Source organism: Camelus ferus, chromosome 1, assembly GCF_009834535.1.
Source record: "Camelus ferus isolate YT-003-E chromosome 1, BCGSAC_Cfer_1.0, whole genome shotgun sequence".
Classification (NCBI taxonomy): domain Eukaryota; kingdom Metazoa; phylum Chordata; class Mammalia; order Artiodactyla; family Camelidae; genus Camelus; species Camelus ferus.
This window is the reverse complement of record NC_045696.1, coordinates 15,725,839-15,744,519: the sequence shown is the minus strand read 5'-3', so window position 1 is coordinate 15,744,519 and position 18,681 is coordinate 15,725,839. Positions and strand designations below refer to the sequence as shown.

At 38.2% G+C, this 18,681-nt stretch overlaps 1 protein-coding gene across 1 annotated transcript in view; it reads right to left on the bottom strand.

The window, feature by feature from the left end:
- The window catches only part of CYYR1 (cysteine and tyrosine rich 1), a 98,620-nt gene extending 80,156 nt beyond the window's left edge, over positions 1 to 18,464 (bottom strand). Inside the window, 5 exon segments of the mRNA XM_032476935.1 lie at positions 13,020 to 13,122; positions 18,046 to 18,220; positions 18,222 to 18,330; positions 18,332 to 18,405; positions 18,408 to 18,464. Of these exon segments, the coding sequence (XP_032332826.1) occupies positions 13,020 to 13,122; positions 18,046 to 18,220; positions 18,222 to 18,330; positions 18,332 to 18,405; positions 18,408 to 18,449 (503 nt within the window). The 5' untranslated portion in view covers positions 18,450 to 18,464.
- Between the last annotated feature and the right edge of the window lie 217 nt (positions 18,465 to 18,681).

Sequence of the window (18,681 nt, the reverse complement as noted above, 5' to 3'; positions counted from 1 at the left end):
AACTCATTTTAGAACTGACAGACCTCAGTTGATCCTGGCTCTGATCAATGACTTTCTATTCAGCATGCCATCTGGCATTTATTTGCTGCTGCTGGAAAGACTTTCAGTCTGGCGATGTGTTGCAGATGCTGGTTACATATCATCAGAGGCCGTCATCAGAAGCATCAGAGGCAGGTCACCGCCCTTTTCACTCTTGCAAGTCTTATAAGCACTGACATATTGAGAGAACTACTGATTAACAATCATTTCTTAAAGCCTAATCAGGGCAATTCTAAACTTTTACGTTTAAAGGCCTGCTCAGCTCTACAGAGTACTGCGATCACTGCTGAAACGGCTAGCGGTTGGAATACTCTTACAAGCATTGTTATTGGCATGTTGTCAATAAGAGATAAATCAGCCATTTGCACAATATGTATTTCTGAAAAGTTGTGAATAAAATAAATTTTGGAAAAGGAGATTAATTGGAACTCTATGAGTCCTTTTGTAAAGCAAATCATTGCCCCTGACTTTTGGTATTACATGTATGGTTATTTTTTCACAATAAATCAGATTTTTATATTTTGGTTGAGACTTGTTTACCCTGTTTTTGAGTCAGCTTCCCTAACTCACAGGTCAGCCTAGGGCAACATGGCAGGTTTGCTACTTAACGCACATGACTTTTGGGGCTGTATTATGCTTACAGCAACTGCTGGACAGCAGGAGACAGTATTTAATTAGCTGCCTTTGCAGTGATCAGACTGCAATCACATTTGATTAAGAAGCCTGTTCATTTCACTCAAGGCTGAGAGAGCTCTCCTGAGGAAAGATGCCCAGGTTTTGGTCCCGAGGACCAGAAAGAGAGCCTTGCACCTGGAGGGGAACTCTGTGGCTCGGTGATGTGCTTTCTGAATGACTTTGGAGAAGTCACTTTGCTCCCTATTTCCTCTTTTCCCAAACTCCAGACATTTTCAAAGCCCAGTGTTTTCATTAATGATGGGAAAATATTTCAAAGCTCTTCTAAGTACTTTAATGTGTGAATATATCCTTCAGTCTTCTACCAGATAGGTAAGCTGTTTCTATCATTTCCTCTTTACAAATTAATAAACAGAGGCTCAGTGGTATTAGAAGAATAAAGCAGACACAGCATAGCAGAAGAGGAACTCAGACCCAAGTTTGGTAAATCCAACCATTCTCGATCTTTCTTCTACCGCCCCCATTACTAAAATTACTGTTAAGAATAGAATCACAAAGAGTTGTTTTCTGTTTAATTCCACCTGACAAAGGGCAAGAGGGTCTATTTACTTAATGTAAGGACGAGAGCTACTGGAGATTGAAACCATAAAGAAGAGCTTTCACCATTTATTTGATACATTTAAATTCAAATATTTCCCTACATGGAATACTGTGGAGGCTGATCTATTATTTCTGGTGCTTTTAGAGGGAAATGTCATGTCAACATTGTACAGTTTGTTATTTGCAACCACAGGTAGCTCTTACTTTTTGCAAAATGAAGCAGAGAGAGATACTCACTCTGTTCACCTTTTTGACAGTGCCAAATTCATACCAAATATGAACTTGTCATGTTTTTCTCTATTTTTGTCAGACTTGTACCAAGGCATAAAAAAGGCATCTTTCTTGTTACCTGTAAGATTTTCTTCCTTCTTTCTCTTTCCCTTAAGAATGACTATCTGAACTACGAATTCTGTTTATCTCTGAGTTACCATGGGTTAAACAGTTACTATGGGTTAAACACCCAGGGCACTTTCAGGTGGAATCCTGTTACACTTTGTGAGGTTCACCTCCCTCTGAAGTTTTCATTAGTTACGGGTGTGTTCACACTAACATTCTCCAGTTGGGAGACAGCTGCAAGATACTGTGCTCTGGCCAGCAGCTGCCCACCAGAATTCGTCCAATATAATGGGATAAAAATCACAGCGTGTGTGTAATTCTCACCTCCTCAATTTTATCACTAAAACATTTTATTTCCAAAAATTATGCAAGTGAATAGAGTTCTCCAGGAAGCCTGTTGCCTTAATAGTCACAGGCTGGCAGATCATACTGTCTCATCAACAGAACACATTCAAATTTGTGAATTGTCCAAAAGCAGACGTGGATGGGAGATAAATGGTACCACACTATGTCTCCTAGTATTGCCTGAGGTAACCCTCAGCGCAAAAGACCTTCTCCATTTAGGTTCTGGACCTTCTGTAGTAGAACCACTTCACCTTTTTCCACTGAAGCACTGGCCATTCAAATACATACTCTACCAATGAAATATGACCAGGAAGTTAAATCACTGTAATCAAGTTGGCTCTTGAGTTCTAATTCCTATCATCTGATTATAATTTATCCTACACAGCGTGACTCAAAAGTGATGGCTGACTCCCTAGAAATCATTCCTATTACTCTGTTTTGATATCTAATTTATACTCCATGAAAAGAAATTCTCTGAAATCAATAACATCTTCGAATTATGACTTGATTTTTCCAAGCAAATATTTATCCAGATGATGTATATTTATTTAGAACTCACAAAATGTCAGCTTTTTCATGCTTAAACAGAGGATTGATCCGTGTTTCAATGATCCCCCCATGGGTCATTTAGTTGATCAGGTCCTGCACCTTCAATGGTAAGTTGGAAGACCTACTTCTTCTTGTCCTCTCGGGGTCTAGCATGTGGAAGGGCAGACAGATAATTTAGGAACTTGGATAAAGTGATAAATAATAACAGGGCAGAGAAAGGATATTGAGGCAGCATATAGGAGAGAACTGAGTACAGATACTGAGGGTAAGAAAAAGCTGCTCCCCTCAAAATGGTGTTTCCCTCTTCGTAAGGTCTTATAGCAATGCAGTTTTCTTTTATCCCATCTTTAAATATTCAGTTCTTCAGGAGCCAATAGGGAGTAACAGAAAAAGGCCAAGCACATAAAGCTTTAAATGCCAGCTCATGGCACAGTAGCTGTGTAAAATCAGACAGATGACTTAACTCTGAGTCTCAACTTCCTCATCTGTACACACAAAAATAGTAATACCCAGGTCACCAGGGCTATTTTGAAGATTAATAAACTCATGTATTTTGAGCATCTGGGACAGAGAATGCACTAAATAAATGATAGCTCCCTTCACTCTAATAACTCCTGCCACCACCGAACACTCCTTCTCCTGTAATGCCCAACTCTGATTTCTATCTAATGAAGGTAGCCCCTAAAATCTGGAATATATGACCAGCTGTGAGTGGATCTGTTCGGGGCACAAGCCAATAGATAAATACATAAAGATGGATCCTCACATAAACTTCTTTGTTATGGTAACATATTCAATTCAGAATTAACCAAAATGCCATGAATCCCATCTTGTCTACAGTATAAAGCAGAAAAAGCACACAGAAGAAAATGAAGCATTCACTGACCCGGCCACCATGGGAGGTGTACTCAGGCGGATTAGTGAAGGACAGATTAATTTTGAGAGTGAAAGAATTTTGAAGGGATATAGAACACTTAAGGACAGCTGAAATAGATGCAGAATGTTTTCCAGGAGGCTGACCAAACGTAGAAAGGGAGAAACAGACTGCACTCTTGAATTTTTGTGGGCTCCATGGAAGGCCTGCTGTTCTTTCTTACACTTCTCTTCAGAACATCTCATTCATTCCCCTATACCTTTTTCAAGGCTTTTCACTCCCAAGTCTAGATGTGATGCTCCAGGCTCTCCACTGGGCTCAGATTGGTGCAGTCCATTAACTGAAGGCCCAATGAACTTGGCTTATAGGCGATAAGCCTATTACTCCTCACCACTCAACATATTAAAAGTGGAATTCATTCCTCTCTCAAACTTCTTGAACATTCTGCATTAGTTCCCAGCACACATCATCCACCCAATCATCCAAAACTTCAGACTTCATTTGGCTCTATGCCTCTGGATTAGCCCTAGTCCCTAGCCCCACATTCCACCCATCCTCAAGTCCTAATCTCTTCTATTATTTCATCCTGCAGTACAGGACATGGCCAACGTGCACCAGCCCTCTCCACCCAAGTGTGTTTGGAGGATGGACAGCATCAGCATGGCCTGGGAGTTTGTTAAAAATGCAGATTCCAGGTTTCACACCAGACATACCAAATCAGAATCTACACATTAACAAGATGTTGGGACATTTATAAGAAGTACATATTTGGTCTTCAGCCCATTTCTGGCACAGAGCTCCTAAACCCCCGGAATTTCCCAAGTGATAAGAGCAACAAAGGTGTCTTGATATTTATAAATAAAGCCCTTTCAACCACACCTGAGTTTACATTAATGAAGTGACTTTTGGAAAGCCCCTAAGGATGGGGACTGGTTGCCAGGGAAACTAAACCCTGTGATTGAGGGTTGGAGCTTTCAGTCCCACCCACCAGACTTCCAGGGGAGGGAGAGGCCGTGGAGACCAAGTTCAGTCATCAATGGCCAGTGATTTAATCAGTCATGTCTATGTAATGAAGCCTCCATGAAAACCCAAAAGGACAGGGTTCAGAGAGCTTCCTTTGTTGGTGAACATGTGGAGATTTGGGAAGAAGGCATGGAAGCTTCTGATCATTTCCCCACACCTCGCCCTATGCAGCTCTTCCATCTGGCTGATTCTAAGTTATATCACTTTATTCTAGTGAGTATAATGCTCCTCTAGGCTCTGTGAGCACTCTAGAAAATTGATTGAACCCAAGGATCATTGAAACCTCTGATCTATGGCCTAGAATTCAGACGCTCAGGTGACAACCTTGACTTATATACAGTTGGTGGCTGAAGTTGGTTGGGGGTGCAGTCCTGTAGCACTGGACCCTTAACTGTGGATCTGATGCCATCTATCTCTCGCTACACAGTGTCAGAATTAATTGCTTGCAGTGTTGGAAAACCCACACAACGGACTTGGTCTCAGCATCCTAAGTGTCCAGGTGATACATTACTGTCTTCATCAAATTATTTCATTGCTTTCTTTCTTTTAATTACAAGGATTTTCAAACATGTAAGAATTACAGATACTAATATAAAACATCCACATATCCACTACCCAGACTCCTTACATGTTCATAATTTACAGTATCTGTTTCAGATTGGTAATTTTCTAAGTAGTGAACTATTAGAGTTGAAGGCTTCCTTCCGACTCTTCCCCTCAGGGTGACCAACTCGCCCCATGTCGCCCAGGCTGTAGCACTGAAAGTCCTGCATCCCAGGAAAATCCCTCAGTTCGGGGCAATCCTGAAATTCATGTGCACTTTTCTCTCTCTCATATGTTTACACATTTACCACATGTATATGTTTCTGTAAGTAACACACGGAATTATTTTATATGTTTAAATTCACACAGATAGTATCATGTTTCGCACGTTCTTTTTCCTATTAGCTCTTTTTCACAAGGATTACAGTTTTGAGATTCACTGTAATGATATACTAACATGCACGGATTTAATTGCTGTATCCGAGTCCACTGTATGAATACACTCTAATTTACCTATCCATTCGCCTCTGATAGAAATTTAGGTTGCTTCCAAAGTTTTGCTATTTTAAATAATATGTCAACCAACATAACAACATCTCCTTGTGCGTACTTGGGGATTCTCTAGGGAATGCACATAGAGGAGGTACCGCTAAGTCCTAAAGGATGCCCATCTTCATCTTTACTGCATGTGGTCAAATTGCTTTCCAAGTGTTGATAATGTTTTATGTTCTCCAACCAGCAGAGTGAGTTCCCTTGCATGTTGGCCCACATCGCTTGGTGTTATCAGACTTAACAGACTACTGCCAGCCTGACAGCAGTGAGACAGTCTTGCACTATTTTAAACTGCATTTCCCTGCTTTAGCTAGCTACGGGGAGCATCTTCTGCAGGTTTATTGCTCTTCTGGTTTTCTGCTCTGTTACTTCTTTTGAGAACACACATATCGCGCCTTTTTCCTATTGAGGCATTCTGGATACTAATCTTTTGTGAATCATATGAATTGCCAAGTATCTTCTCCAAGTGCAGAATCTGCCTGACACTTTGTGTCTGGAATTGCTGCCTTATCTATTTAAAGTATTTTTTAAAGATATAATTCAACTATCTTAAAATTCACCCTTTTAAACTGTAGAGTTCAGTGATTGTTTAGTTTACTTTTACTATTTGTGCTTCTCTTTTATCTTAGAAATCCTTCCTATCCTGATACCATAATGCCATTCTACCCTCTTTTTAAATATAAATGTTTGCATCTTGCATTTATGTAATTAGTCCATTAGGATAGACTTTTGGGTGTAGTGTGAAGTGATCTAGTTTAATGTTTATCCTTATGGACGGCATCATTTATTATCTGTTAAATAATCCATCCATTACACTGGTTTGTAATGCTATCTCTGTTACAAGTTCCACAGACACATGAGTCAGTCTCTAAGCCCTCTATTCTATCAGTTTATCTGTGAACCAGTATCACACAATTTATTTTCCATAGCTTTATAACAAATCTTGATGCCTCCAAGGCATGTCTTCTCACTTTCTTATTTTTCGTAACTGTCTTCTTTTTTGTACACCATTTACTGGCCCATATAGATATTTGGCTCAGTCTGTCAAACTCAACAAAAAAAAAATGGTCTTGTGGGTTTTGATTAGAATTGCATTGAATTTATATACAGCTCAGGAAGAACTGACATATCCCAATACTGACATCCTTACAATATTCCCACCCACAATTTGGTATATCTCTTAATTTCTTTAGGTCTTTCATCTCTCAAAACTTTTACATATTTATAGTGCTCTAAAAAAGCCATATGTATTTTTGGATTTCTTACTAGATACTTAGCTTTTGACGTTGTAAATGAGATTTGTGCACATACAGACATACAACGTTTTCTGAGTGTTGCTGATATACGAGGATGCGCTACTTTTTGTACACTGATCTTACGTCCTGTAGTCTTGGTGAATTCTTTTATTCATTTTTATAGGCTGAGGAGTATATGCAATCATATGATTTGTAAATAATAAAAATTTAGCTTCTTCCTTTCCAATTCATATCACTTCTTTTTAGTTTGTCTTGTTGGTTACAATGACCAGGACAGTTGGATGCTGAACAGAGGGGTGCTATTTGTCTTACAGTTGCCTTTAAAGGGAAGGGTTATAACATTGTAGCATTGAGTATGGTGTTTGAGGTAGGGTTTTGGTGGGGGGGAGGGCTGAGATCTTTATTTGGTTAAGAAATTTTCCTCTCTATTCCTAGTTTACTAATTTTTTTTTTAACTCTGAGTGATGAATTTGATCCATTGCTGTTTCTTTCAAGGCTCATCTTAGAATTATTCTCTTTCAAGAAGTCTTCCGAGCACCCTGAAGTTGGACTAAAAACTCTTTTCTGATTCCAAAACCTATTAAATCATCTGTTTTATAAGTCCGTGTTCCCCAATAGCTTATAAGCAATTCAAGGTCAGGAACTGTGTATGATTCACAGTGATGTCCTCCAGTAGAACCCAGATTATCTTTGTAGAAATTTGTAGAAATAAATTGCTGGGAACATGTTCTAGAAACTTCATCTAGCCCTTCTTAAAAACAAATTATGTTTTTAACAATGAAGCTTTAATTTACAGAAGCAGTCATGATTGAGTAGAATATAGTTGACTTAAAAAAGTTTAGGTATTTACACATTTATATTTGCTCTTAATAATACATAAAATGTAAACACATGTCTTCTGAAAAGCTATGCCTTTTTTCTTATACTAAACATTATGTGTTACTACATTAATTTTTTTATTGACGTATAGTCAGTTTACAATGTTGCGTACATTAAACTTTTTATTCAATTATTTAAACTAAAAAAAAAAGTTCTCTGAGCACGCCATTCTCTCCAAATCTTTCTGTGTTTATTCACCAACCTGGCAGCTCTCCAACCCTGTTCTTTTGCATTTTCATGGAGGCTCCATTACATAGACATGGTTGATTAAGTCATTGGCCATCAATGATTGAACCCAGTCTCCAGCTCCTCCTTCATCCCCGGAGGTCTGGGGACCAGGACTGAAAGTTCCAACCCTCTAATCACAAGGTTGGTTTCCCTGGCAACCAGTCCCCATCCTCAAGTGCTTTCCAAAAGTCACCTCATTAGCATGGCCACATTTTAAAATCAAGTTCATGTTTATTTTAACATTATATTAGGGTTTTTTTTTTTTTTTGGTCATTCTTAAAACCAAAACAAGACTCCCACAAACTTTAATTTGCTTAGTATATATCTTTCAGAGTTTTTTTTTTTTATATCTAAGTACTAAGAATATCTTAATTCATTTCATTTAAATGATCTTTTTACCAATGCCAAAGGGCTTTCAAGCTGTATTACATTTCTGTCTTTATCTGAACGGACTCACGTGTTTTATTCAGAATACTCATCTGAATTAGCGAGTATAGGAAATCAAGTGCCATTTGGAAATATGAAACCTTTATCTTTCAACCCAGTTTTGCTTTCATGCATAACTTGGCTCTAAGATCACAGTCGTGATATTTAGTAGGTGTCTTTCCAAAACTTCAGGCAATATATCATTCACATTTCATTGAGAAGGAAAGAAACTTAATCCTACCAGGATCTCCATTATTAGTTCTTCCTCTTGATTTTGCCCCGTGGGGATTTTGTGCTGGCCAGATGGTGCACGGAAGAATCCCTAGATAGAGCTGCATTTTACAAAAGCAAACTGGAAAGGTAAAAATTTACTTCTGAGTGAAGGGACTGAATCTTGTTTCTTGTCATCTGGCTCACGATGTCCAACTCAGTCATTATTTGGTTCCTGTTCAATATTGTACAATTATTCTCTTATTCATGTAGCAGTTTTCTTCACTTTCAGTAAAGTCCTACTTTTAGTCTCTTCCATGACTAACAGTAATTAGCCACTCAGTTGCACCCACTGATCCCTTGAAATCTACAGATTCTAAAGAATACTCTACAAACCACACCTTTATGTTGGATCTTACCTCTAGGCAATGTCAGTCAAATTTCATCAGCAGCAAAACTGAAATATGCCTTTCCATATTCATCAAAGAATGTTTATTTTCCATGGAGAAGAGTGACTGGATAAAATGTTTGAGAATCAATTTGATGAGAAATTGTTTATTTGGAAATTGGCCCAGTTCTCATTTTCAAACACAGTAAGGTTGCCAATTGTCAGATAGTTACCTTCATGATCAAAAATATCAAAAGTGGAGAAATAATTCCAAAGCCGTATATTCTGTCATAAATGGTCCTAAATAGTGTACATCTCAAAGTGCTCATTCCCAGTATTTTCTCTATGGAATAAAAATAATCTCCACTTGGTGCCTTCTCACCTTTGTCCCTGGTCTTAGAGGTCTTGAAGAATGTGTTTTTTCTGCATGAAACTAGCTGTCTTATTTCCAGAAAAATGCTGAATTATTTTATTTTAGTTTTGCTAGACATGACCAATAAAAGTGTGTAACAGTGAGGGGCTCTTGTCTGACCTACTTGTTTGTACGTTATCTTCAAAGCTTAACCTTCCTTTTCTAGCAACACTGAACAGCGTGGGTTTCCCCAAACTGATCGTTTCCTTTCTTACGTCTTTGCCTTTGTACTCTAGACTCTCTCTGTCTGGAATGCTCTTCCCTTTCTTCACTGTCCTTTTTTGTAAATATCTACTCTTTCTTTAAAACTCTGTGCAAATTTCATACTCATGATGCTTTCTCTAAACACCACTTTCTAAACACACACTCACCCCCCCCACACACAAACACACATACTTAGCTGTTTCCTCTCTTCCCTGCCCTTCAATAGCACTTCATAGATTAATCCACTGAATTAGAATTATTTGTCTACATTTTCTTCTCTTATTAGGTTGTGAGATCACAAAGGTCAGGGAACATCATTTATTCATCTTTGGATCCTTTGCTGCCATGGTCATGGGCACTGAGTATGTATTTGTAAATAATTGGTTGCATAGTATATGCTGACTATTGCAAAAATTATTCTTAATTCTGGAAAATAATGCTATTACTTTTCTGTATGGAAATCAATATCCATGATTATAATGATCAAAAGTAGGTGTGCTATTTTAAATAGATTTATATCAAGTAGATTTATTGTAGTGATCATTTTGCAATATATACAAAATTGAATAATTGTATTTTATACCTGAAACTAATGTAATGTTACATGTCAATTATATCCCAATTAAAAAATGTACATCAGCTATTTTTAAAGATTAATTTTTAAATTTTTTCATGAGACACAAGTAAATACTAAAATTCCCAACTAAAGAAAAAAAAAAAGATGGGGAGGGGGAATCTGAATTTACTTGTCAAAATTAACTCATATTTAGAATATAAAATATCTAAAAGAAAGAGACCTGAGTAAAATAAGATTTTTAAACTAAAAGGTAAATTAAAGGTTAGCTCTTGCGATCTCTTTGAAAACTAATCTTAATGGTCAATTTGCAACAGAAGAAGGACAGTCGAAATAAACAGAATTCAGGGCTAAATAGCTCTACTCTGACTGTTTTAGGGAGAGGCCTCAGCAAGAAGAATCAAGTATACCTTCCCGTCCCATTTACACAGAATCTAGAGTGATCCAAATTGTATGTTGTACTCTTTTTAGCTCCTTTTAAGCTGAGCCAAGACATTTTCTATTTTTGAAAATAAACAAAGCCAGAAGCCAAATTAAAGCCAGTTTATAAAATTATTCATTGAGAAAACGTAACATTCCAGTGCATTTATTGCTTTCCTCCTCATTACCTTACTATTGACCACCAAAGATTAAATTTTCTGTTAAGATGATTAGAATGATTTTTACTAAGAATGTGCCTAGGTGCTTAGAAGAGAGGCAACATCCTCTCTTCCAAGTTTATGACTTCCAAAATAGTGAATATTTGAAAACATGTACATGAAGGAACTTTTTAAAGCATTCTTGGAATTATTTTTTTTCCTCCCTCCACCCCCCACCCTAACTTAAAAAAAAGAAAAGAAAAGAAAAGAAAAGCTCTGGGTGGAGTTAACTCTTTTCAAATCTTAAACAATAACTGGAAATCCTGAAAATGTATTCTCCTTTATCCAATGGGGAAAACACTCTAAGGCTCTTTTTTTTTTTTTTTTTTTTTCTCTAAGAATTGTTTAGCAAGGGATTTACTTAGTGGTTTCTATTTTGAACAGAAAATTCAGTTTAAATGCCTGAAATATAATGCCATCTGTGTTTATTTCCGCCATCCACAAAACACAATTCTTTTTTTCAAACATAACAAGTACATGGCCCTAATGACCCAGATAAGTATATAAACTCAACGAATTCTTTACTTTAGCCAAGTGATGAAATTAGTTGAAGGACAGAATATGCACCATAAAAAGGTGAATCTGCTTGCAAATATAAAGCATGTAAAGCACATCTGTAAATTTTAAAAATTTAAGTATTCTGATTTATAAGTAATTATGTCTTCTATATGTATTTGACAGGGTGGATGTATCTATGAGGTGAGAACTAGGAGCACAACACACACCATGATGTAGTTGGGGCAGAGGAATGGGCCAGGGGGCAGAGGAATGGGCCAGGAGCCAGAGGACCAAAGAATCACAGTCATACTCTGACCCCAGGTTCCTCAAATCTATAACACTCAAAGGACCCACCGCACAGCCACGTGGAACAGCAGCCTCTGGCATGTGGAGACCACTTGAAAATCAAATTTGAATTTAGTAATAAAATATTTCAATTAACTTAGGAAAAATGAAATGATACACAAATGTGAAACATCATTATATATGTATATGTAGGCTATTCTGAGCGGACTCTTTAAATGTAAGGGGACTTAATCTTTTTCCACCAAGTCTTCCATGAGGAAAAATTCAAACCTTTGAATGTAGAGTTTATTTGCACTTCAAAGAATGCTTAAATTCTACTCTTCAACCTTTATGACAACTGGCCGTTTCTTCTTTCTTACATAGCCATGCCAGTCTTCAGGAGTGTCCTGAAGTGTGATTTTTCTGGCCTTATTCAGAGAGACATGATCTCTAAGATCAGCCCCACTTTGATTCTAGAAAGTTGATGTGATGCCAAGTTTTCTATTCTCAGGAAACGGAGGATGATTTATCAGCCATCTCAATGGACAAATGCCTAAAATAGCCAGGCACGTATCACTTAGTGTCTAATCTTCCTGGCGCTCCACTTAAGCCTTCATAGGACAGGAGTTAAATCACAATAAAACAGCTTTCAGATCATCCTGACAGTCAACTGAAAAATAAACACGAAGGAGGACAGAGGCAGATTTCTGAAAGCCATGGGTGATTTCCATGGGTGAAATTCTTATGTTCCTAATTCTCTACCTTTTATCTCTCAACTTGAAGGTGTGTGTAGAGGAACACAGAGGCACACAGTCTTCAGACGTACAACTCTGAAGACAGTTCCTGCTTATCCATTTCCCTTAGCCCAGAAGCATCTCTAAAATAAACGTTTAATTTGTTATAGGGAAATGCTTAACACAGTCTACGTGTGTATGTTTCATTGACTTTTGTAGTTGGATCTCTCCCTATACGGTTGATGCCCAGCCTTTCTTGGGCTCTGATCTTTTTTCCTCAAGCTGCGTTGTAAGCATTATGTAGAAAACTGACATTTCATATCTCAACTGTTTTTTATTCATAATGTCTATTTTCCCTGATATCTACTGGATGAGTCAGACAACTATATAGGTGGTGAAATAAACTGGCTATCATTAAATGACAAAGTCTAACTTACAAATCCTTCAACAAAGCAGACAAAAATACATAGCTTACAATGTTAAAAAATGAGTAAGAATATGAACATGGCCGACTTAAGACATTATTATTATTATAAAACACAAATGAGGCAGTAAAAGAACATTCTTTAAACTCCATTCTACTAAAGGCACATTATTTTGTATATTAATTTGCACATTTAGTTAAATAATATAACACACTAGATAGTGAGGAGTATTGAGTATATCCAGTAAAACTTTTAGGCCAACCACAAATCTTAAAATTTTCTGCCCATATCTATAACTTAGTATTTTTTGAAAATGTAACTGGCCAAAGGAAAGAGTGTCAATATTGCCAAATTTAACTAATACTCACGAAAGAATATTCCCAATATAGGCATAGTAGGAGCAACAGTAGGGCGTGGTTCCATCACAGCAGTAAGATTTGCAGTCTTTGCCACACTGAGCAAGGCAATCCTCTACAAAATAAAAACCACATCCATGTAGTTACAGTTCTGAAACCACTACTGCACAAAAAATTACTCTATTTCATATCTTAATTGGTCAATGTCTACTCTTTAGCACATTTAGAGTTCTTACTCAGAATTCTAAAACATTTGTAAGCACGTCTAAACCTGTCTTCCTTCCTTATTAGACATAACAGTAGAAAAGGCAAAGACCATTATTTGAATCTTCTGTATCAAGCACCATAATTGGCAGTCAGATTTGGTTGAATGAGACAATGAAGGGGAAGAATGAATGATCCAACTAATCAGACATTCATTTTGTCAATAGAGTTCTTATAATATTTTTTAAATGATAAAGTCTTTTGACTTTAGGGTATTACTCTTGACTACATTTAATGGAAAGTTTTATTGACACGAATCATGTCAACTGGAGATAATTTCTAACTAATGTATATTTTTCATGACAATGCAGTATATGCTTTCTTTTCTTTACCATTTTTTACCTTTATAATTATAGTTTGCATACATATGGTAACACAAATGAGTCTGTGTATCCTGTCAATCCATTTGGATTGGGAGATAATGAGTAAGCTATAGGAAAAAGTCCCCATAGATAATTAACTTGTGAATAATTAAGAGTTTATTTGATGTCAGATTTAAGAACCAATAAACTATGAAACAGCACTATGTGAAGGAGAAAAAGTATTTTCTGATTAAAAAGGCCATATTGGAGCTGACAAATCAAATTACTTTTCATGTTTTTGGCAAGGAAAATTATACCAAAATTTTTCCATGTTTTTGGCAAGGAAAATTATACCAAAAATGGTGACTTAAAAGTTATCTTACCTTTAAAATAGTCTTTATTCCATCTAAATAATTTATGTTTAGCAAGTTAAAGTTATTTAGTTATAATCAGTAATGGATATATGAGTTTCAGGTACACGTATTAACTATATAGTCTGACAAGTTTAAGTTACATGTTCAGGAATCACAAAATAAGTCATTTCCAAACTCAATCTCTGAAGGTCATATCAACTATTATCTAAATTATACGACTATTGCTTTCTGTCAAAAGCATAACGTAAAAGTGCAAATGTTATATTTATGCCTACATGTCCACGTTATAGATTTGGCCAAAGAGGAAAATTAAGATTTTGCTTTTAAATCACCTCCCTGCCAATATGATTCTTAAAAAATTGATATAATCAAATATTAGCAATGTTCATTCACCTTTGTCAATAATGCATGAACTTTGTGGAACAAGTGAAAATTTCATATTTTCTTTCACTCAATTTTATTTCTACTTCATAAATGAACAAACCTTAATGTTTTTTTTTTTTTTTCTTCTGGGATGTGGTAAGAAGAAATGAAAGGGAAGAATAATCACCTCTGTAAGATTCAGTAACTACTTAAATCCACATTAAAATTTTGAAGACAAGAAACACAGCCTAATGATTTCTTAACAGTGTATACTTTTTTGCAGTTTATCATTTTCCCAGTGAACTTCTATAGCTCTCATTTTCAGAATTGTTTAATTAATTTAAATATTTAGACTAAGCAGTTATCTCAAGGGCTTAGCTGGGATGTTTTGCTTCCTGTTCTTAAAAGCCATTCAGATAGTGGGAGAGCTGACATCCTCCCTTATTTTGTTGGAGCAGAATAAGTGATTTTTAAGTAGCTTCATACGATTCCTTTTGAAAGATACCCCAGACAGTGGCATCTTACTAAGCTCTCCGTGATTATCAAAGATTCAATTACTACTCTTATAAGGACATGTGTTATCAAAATATTTTGAGCAAATGTTACAGGAAACCAAGCCCAAAATCTTGTAGCCAAGAAGCTAAATTATACCTGCAGCAAACATTGTTCATTATTTTTATGGCATTTTCCAGCCCTCTTGTCTATTTCCTTGAATTAAACAACTGATAAGGGAAGATGGAGTATGGTGAATACATTTGCAATCACAACATTTCCAAACTGGAGTTTCGACCGCACCTCAAAACTTATTTTGACATGTGAGTGGGCTTTCTCCAGTTTATTTGAGAATATTCCTAAAAAATCACGGCTTGGACAATACAGAAGTACTTTCTCACTTGTAAAAGAATGAAACATCCCAATTGCTCTCAGAAGATAAATAATATTACTTCGCATGGTCAAGTTAATATTCTTGAAAATTAGCCAGTTCACATTTTCTTCAATGACTTGAATTAAAGGCATGATTTGGAAGGAGCGGCCCCACTCCCACCCCATCTTGAGGAATGTGTAGTACAGGAAAACATCTGGCTCCAAACACTTGCTCAGAATTGGCTCTTGCAATCTGCAGCTAAGGATAAGAAAGGAAGGAAAGGGAGGGGACAGAAATCACTGGCGAAGGCCAGGAAGGTTAAAACCTTGGCCAAATCCTGTCTTTATAGCCTGCAGTGGGAGTTGGGTGTTAATGTAAACACTTCACCGGTCTCTTTCCAAATATGACTCCTCAGTAAAACATCATGCTTCAGGTATAGAAACCTTGCTCTTACTTAAACCAATGGAACGTGAACTTCCTGCAACTTCTTTGGGGAACATAATTCAGGTTACGGAGAGTTGCATCTACTTAGCTTTATGTCCCATTAAAGCTGGCAATTCACTTAACAGGGTGTCCAGATTATTTCTATTTCTGCAGTGTCCTCCTGTCTCCCCCCAACTGTACTATCTGTTTGTGTATGTACACGTCTCATGATTTTTGCCTTTGTTCACACTACATCCTACCCCATCTTCTGTCCAAGGCTTCCTTATAATTCAAAGGTCTAGTTCTTAAAAGTCCTTCTCAATTCAACTCCTCTGAACAAATATTTATTGAGGTCTTCTTACGGGCCAGGCATTCTGCGAGGCTCTGAGACAACTATGCTGACCAAAACAGCCATCATCTTCACAGAGCATAAACTCCTAAACCAGCGATAAACTGGTTAATCGATAAACTCCCCTCCCTTGAACAGCTCTAGCGTGTGACTGTATCTCTCCCATAACACAACCTTTTACACCTTTGAGTAATGGGCACACCTTATCTACCAGAAAAGACTCAGCCTGGCCACTGTATCACTCAACAGCTGTCATTCAAGAGGTATTAGTCGAGTGAACGTGGCAAGCATAAAAAAGCCTCTGAAATAAAAAGTTCAGGAATTAATACCAAAAGCACACTAGCTAATCATTTCTTATCAAAGATGATAAACTGACCTGGTATTGGCTGGCAATGTCTTTGCAGCTTCCTAGGGAGGGATGTGGATGGACAGAAGAAATGAGTGGAGTGAAAACTTTCTAAACTGGTAAGCTTGCTGCTGGCCAGCTGTGTGGGTTTCCTGAATCCTGGGTTGCTGTGCACCTAACACTGGGGGCCCATGAAAAAAGGGAAGGGAAAGTGTGTAAATTAGATTTCAGCGCACCAAAGGAAATAAAAGAGATGAAAGAACAAGAAAAAGGTGTCCAATGGTACAATTAAAGGCAAGTGAGGGTATTAAAATTTCATTTGCTGTGTTCTATTTGCTTATTTCATTTTCCTTTGATAAACAGAGGAGATGGAAAGAATTATCATTGCTTCACATGAAGTGATAAAGAGATTTTAATATAAAATGAATATTAATGCAATCGATTCTGTTGGTCTCTCAAATTCTGAAAATCTTATACAACTTAAGTAAAAGAAATGTGTAGGAAGCACATTAGAATGTAGATTCTCATTTAATAGAAAGTACTTTTACTACTTTTATTAATTTCTCTATCTGAAGGTCAGCATAGAATATCTTTAAAACAACTTACCGGCAGCCACAAATTTACATTTTAATAAACAGATTGGAAATTTCTACAGAAGTTATTGTGACTCATTTCTGGCCAGGTTGAATGAGGAATTCAATTCTATTGTTTTTGAAGGTATGAATGTTGAATGAACATCTTCACTTCTGTTGCAGTATTTTCTAAGTATCAAAAGGTAAATCACAGTGCTATATGCAAACTTAGTATTGCAAGGTCATAGGTAAGCCTGTGGTTCCTGTTCTAGGAAATGAGAGACCTGAGAACATTTACAAAGAACTTTGCTTTTATTCTGTTTTTGAACTATGGAGCAGATGCAAACCGCATGTGTAATTAATTCTATACATGAGTAACCAAAGAAAGGCTATTTTGGACTCCACATCAGTCACAAAACAAGAAAACCGCTTTCCTTCATCAATTATTAGCAATTCTCACTAAGAGTAATTAGGAATGAGGGAAATGAGATGTCCTTCCCCTACAAACAAGTGAGTAATGAATTCACAGAAAACGGATTAGATTCTGGGTGAATTTATGCCTCTTAAAAAACCTTATATTTCAACTCAAAACTTCCAGTTACCCCGTCCACCACACTTGAGAATCATCTTAAGAACGAAAACATAGATCTAAGGCTTCTCATGTCTAAAAGGGAAAACCTGGAATATTGAGAATGTGGAGGTGGAGGGGGCAGTGGGTAGCACTTACTGATTTGGAAAAGTTACCAGATTAGTTTATTTGAAAATCTCAGAGAAACCTCTAAATTTAAGATTTTTTTTTAAAAAGTGCTTTTCTCCCTCTGCTCAGCCTCCACTCACCCTAGATTCCTAAGTCTTGAATGCACTTGGAAATTTTTCACTTTATGTTGAAAATAAAATCCCCTAAATGTGGGGTTGTGGGGTTGGTTGCTTTGCGCAGAGAGAGAAAGGAAAAGGAAAAGAAGAAGAAAAACGTTGAAGGAAAGAAACAAAACACAACCGTGTGGAGTTCGAGCGAGGGCTCCCGCGCGCGGGCGCGGGCTCTGCTCCATCCCGGCGGGGACCGCACAGTCTGACCTCCCACGACGCTCCCGTGCGTCCCGCCCAACCCGCGGTGGCCGGAGTGTGACCCCAGCGCAGCCCCGAGCCCCCTTCCCCTCTCCCGTAGCCCTAGGTCACTGACCTGCGTAAACAAAGAGCAGGACCAACTTCGGAAGCAAGACCCCTGGACACCCGGGCAGCCTCCGCGCGTCCATCCAAGCCGGTGGCCGGAGGTTGCGCGCCAGGACAAACGGACAGAGAGACAGACAAACCGGTGTGTACAGAGGGCTGGGAGCCGCGGGTGAGCCCGGAACCGGGAGGGGATGGGGGCGCTGGAGGGCGGTCAGACCGAGAGGACAGCGCTCTGGGGAGCGGGGTCGCGCGGAGCCCTGGCCATTGCCCTGGGAGGCTTCGAGGGGAGCCCGGGCGCCGCGCGGAGCTGCGCTGGGGCCGAGGTCTCTTTGTCTCTCCCCGCGGCGCTGGGCGGCGGGCAAGGCGGCAGATCCAGCGTCCTCGTGTCCTCGGCCACGGGGGCTCACATTTCATCTCTGCGGGTGGCACCTACGCGAGGCTGGGGGCGGGGGTGGCCCCGACTCCTCCCCACGCTCCAGTTCTTCCTTCTATAGAGTGACTCTCTGGGCTTGGTCCTCTTCCCGGAGGAACTTTTTCTAGCCTTTTTGCTTTAGCTATTGCTATGCAGCTCAGCAAGCTCCTTTATCGCCCAGCCTGCCCTCCACTCCAGTTTTATCTTTTGAAACAAGCAGGTGAAGAACTTTGG